The sequence below is a fragment of the Alexandromys fortis genome, unplaced genomic scaffold (assembly GCF_014885135.2).
Source record: "Alexandromys fortis isolate MF-2015 unplaced genomic scaffold, M_Fortis_MF-2015_v1.1 scaffold_2465, whole genome shotgun sequence".
Taxonomy (NCBI): Eukaryota; Metazoa; Chordata; class Mammalia; order Rodentia; family Cricetidae; genus Alexandromys; species Alexandromys fortis.
In genome coordinates, this window is record NW_026070326.1 from 519 (window position 1) to 3,988 (window position 3,470).

The following is a 3,470-nucleotide window of genomic DNA, read 5'->3' on the forward strand; positions in this document are numbered from 1 at the left end:
ACTCCTGAAAGTCATCCTCTGACCTCCACACGTGAACCGTGGCGTGTGCGCACCCACAATCTCAAACACACACAATAATAAAAGTAAAATTAAATAATGAAGACGAAACAACAAAGCGTTTGCTGTGATGGATGCTTCACCAGGAGGGAGAGAGGGCAAACCACAGACGGGACAGACCCAGTTTGGAAGGGAGAGTTAGCTACCCAATAACTGGGTACCCACAGGCTCCAGGGCCTCTTCTCGCTGCTGCAGTACCAGGTATGAAGACACCATGTGTAGGGAAAACCATCCACATCAAATAATAAAATTTAAAACACCAACTTTATTCAACAGAAACAGCGAAAGGAGAAAATAAAATTAAACAGTATAAATACACTGTACAGTTAAGCCTGAAATCTGGTATTTTGACCCCCTAAGACAGGGTCTAACTACTGCAAACACCAGGTCATTCAGAGCCTAGGAGGCCCATGCCTATAGTTGACAAGAGCTCTGACCAGTCACCCAGGACACCTGATACAGAACAACCCACCTAACATAAACCTAGTCCTCACCTTCACTGAACCGTCAGCTGAGCACAGCTAAACTCCTGCTCTAAGCATGCCAGACATCCCTATGAGGTCGCAAAGCCTCTAGACTGTCCCAGATGCTCCCCTAAAATTCTGGACCAACCGTTCCCCTGAGGCTCAGAACAGGCAATCACTGGCTCTTCATATTCCCAGGGATCTGGTGCAATGAGGGCTGCCTAAGGATCAGTGCCTCCGATATTCTGGAGTCAAAAAGAAGGATCAGGAGAGGAAGCTCAAAGGTCCCTCAGCTTCTGAATATCTTTGACAAGCAGCCTCTCCCCTGGCTCCCTGGTCCAGACCTCTGGGGTGTCCGTGTGCCAGGGCAGGTAGGAGTGCACCTTGAAGCCTCTCTTCCGCAGGGTGCAGTCAGCAGGCACCAGCTCTATCCCCAGCCGTGAGGACTCCAGGATGCTCAGCCTCCAGCGGTTCAGGGTCTGCTTTTGAGGTCCAGTCTCTAGGTGGGCCAGCAAATAGGCATCAGGGTCCAGCAACACCTGCCAGCGATTGACTTGGGTCATCACAACCCATAAAGGAGTCATCGACAGCAAGTAGCAGACGGTCCCAGAGCCAGACAACACCAAGTTGAAATCTAGTTTTCTCAACCACGTTTCTACTACCTTTTCCATTGGCCAAAGGGGGCTCAACTCTAACAATACAGCTTGCTCAGGATATGGGTCCACATTGAAAATATCCCACAAGGACAGAGTGGGGATGGTGCACTGGTGGGGGCAGGGACAGAAGCTACCTAATTTCCAGCGAAGGGCCTGCATCCACTCATCAATCTCAGCGCCGGGGTCCAGGGGTACAGCTTCCTCAGGTTCCAGCTCTGTCCCTACAGAGCCTGGACTCGGAAAGCCAGAACTTGATTGGTCACTGATGGCATCAGACATATGTCCTTGACCTTCTGCATAGATTTGCCCTGACCGCTCCTCTGACCCACATTCTTCCTTAGGTTGAGATTCATCTTCAGGCTTAGACTTTTCCTCTGGCTTGAATCCTAACTCTGAGAGTGCCTGCGACTCATCCTGTATCGGTTCCACTTCCCAGTAAACCATCTCCAGCAATATTCTATTAGTATGGAAAGCTGCCTTGTAGCAAGCAAAGCAGGTCTTCATCTCTTCTCCGTGGACAAGCTGGTATAGCCATTCCGCATAGAGGCGGGACATGACCTTGGCCCCACGGCGAACGTTGGCTAGAGGACACATGACCAAACAGCCTGCCTGCAGCTGATGGTTCAGAGAGAGAGGAAGACTTGATTGATGTTCTCAGGATCTGGAGAGCGCTTGATGCTAGGGAGAGGCGGGAAAAGCCGAGAATAGGAGAAACGGGAGAAAAATGGGGTGCGGTATGGGCTGTAGGGTCGTGTGGGCTCCGGGGTATTATTGGTGGGAGAACTTGGTGCCAATTCAATGGCTCCCTCCTTGGAGAAGTGGACAGTCTTGTGGTTCCAGAAACGTCTCCAAGATTCACACTTGCTCCAATGTCTGAAAAGCTAGAAAGGCAAAGAATGAGACTTGAGGCCCCGTGCTGAGCAGGATGCTCAGATCCCAGAAGGGAGGAGAGCTGGGGTCAGGTCCCCTGGTTCTCACTGTTCACCTTGAACAGATTGGGGAACCCCTTAACCACAGACCCAGGTACAGCAGCTTCCTCAGGGCTCATGAACCCCAACCTCACACGAGGGTGCGGCCACCCAATGAAGGAGGCCCACCCAGAACAATATCCACCCTCCCGGTGCGGGCGATCCCACACAACCAGTCCCCACCACCATGCCTTCAGCCCTTCCCTTCCTTGGCTTCCAGGCTGAGCTCCCAGTCAGCCTACCAATGGACACGGACTGAATGAAGGCTCGCCCCACCACAGCACCAGGACCTAATAAAGGGCCAATACCCATGATGCTCGAGTTATTTACTTGTCTTCCTTGAGCCCCAAAATGCAGGAAGCTAAGGCACTGAGTCACCCTGGTCTCCTCTCCTCGGGTGTGCATATGTTGTGGCGCCCGCTCACAGGATGCATGCGCTGCCTCCCAGCTTGCACCCAAGTGTCCCTCTGCCTCCTGTAGGCAGCATTGAGGTGCCCTGTGTCCCTGGGTCACTGTTCCTTTGAGGCACACGAAGGCCTGAGCCTGCGGCTTCCCTTGTTTGGAAAAGAGGATTCCTTCTTCCCCATTTCTTTAGGAAAAGTTCTTGAAAACTTGTGAAACTGCTCACTGGACCCTCAACTGAGTTTTAAATGCATCCCCCCCCCCTTCTGGGTCTTTTCTTTCTTAAACAACCTTTGAAGGGATTTTTCTGGAGTTTATTTGTAATTCTTTTGGGACTTCTAGAAAAATCAGGCAGAGAATACAGGGTTCCCAGTGGCCCTTCTCTTGAGTTTGCCCTTCACTGGCATCTCTTTGTTTAAATCTGGGAGCAGCACTCTGGGTGTCTTCACCTCAAACAGGTGCTCACTGTCTAGTCTGGACATCCCACAGGTTAGGTACAGGTATCATGACATGCCCCCATCAGCACAGGGCCTGCAGGACCAGGTCACTGTCTCTACATATGTCCATTGGTACTCTGTCCTCCCCAGGCTCTAGAATCACTGACATGCCCTCTGCAACTGTTTTGCCCTATCCAAAATGTCACGTGCTGACCTCAAGCAACAAGAAACTATCTCAGTTTCCTTTCTTGGGAACATACAGCGAGGATTCCCAGGTGCCCCAGGGCAGCAGGAAGTAAGTTTCACTCCAGGGTTCCATAATACTCCATTAACTGGATACACCTCTGTGTATCCTCTCACCTCCTGAAGAATACCGTGCTGCTCTCTGGGAGTTTGACAAGGAAAGCGGCTATGTTCAGTTGTGAGCTTGACAGATACCTGGAACTCTTCACAGGCCCGGTGTGGTCTTCTCTCCTCCTCCTCCTC

General features: G+C 51.4%; 1 protein-coding gene across 1 annotated transcript; it reads right to left on the reverse strand.

Moving 5' to 3' along the window:
• Positions 1-677: 677 nt before the first annotated feature.
• Positions 678-1,771, reverse strand: LOC126496295 (testis-expressed protein 19.2-like). Its single transcript, XM_050133826.1, has one exon. The coding sequence runs from the start codon at positions 1,769-1,771 to the stop codon at positions 800-802; it is 972 nt and encodes a 323-aa protein (XP_049989783.1). The 3' UTR covers positions 678-799.
• Between the last annotated feature and the right edge of the window lie 1,699 nt (positions 1,772-3,470).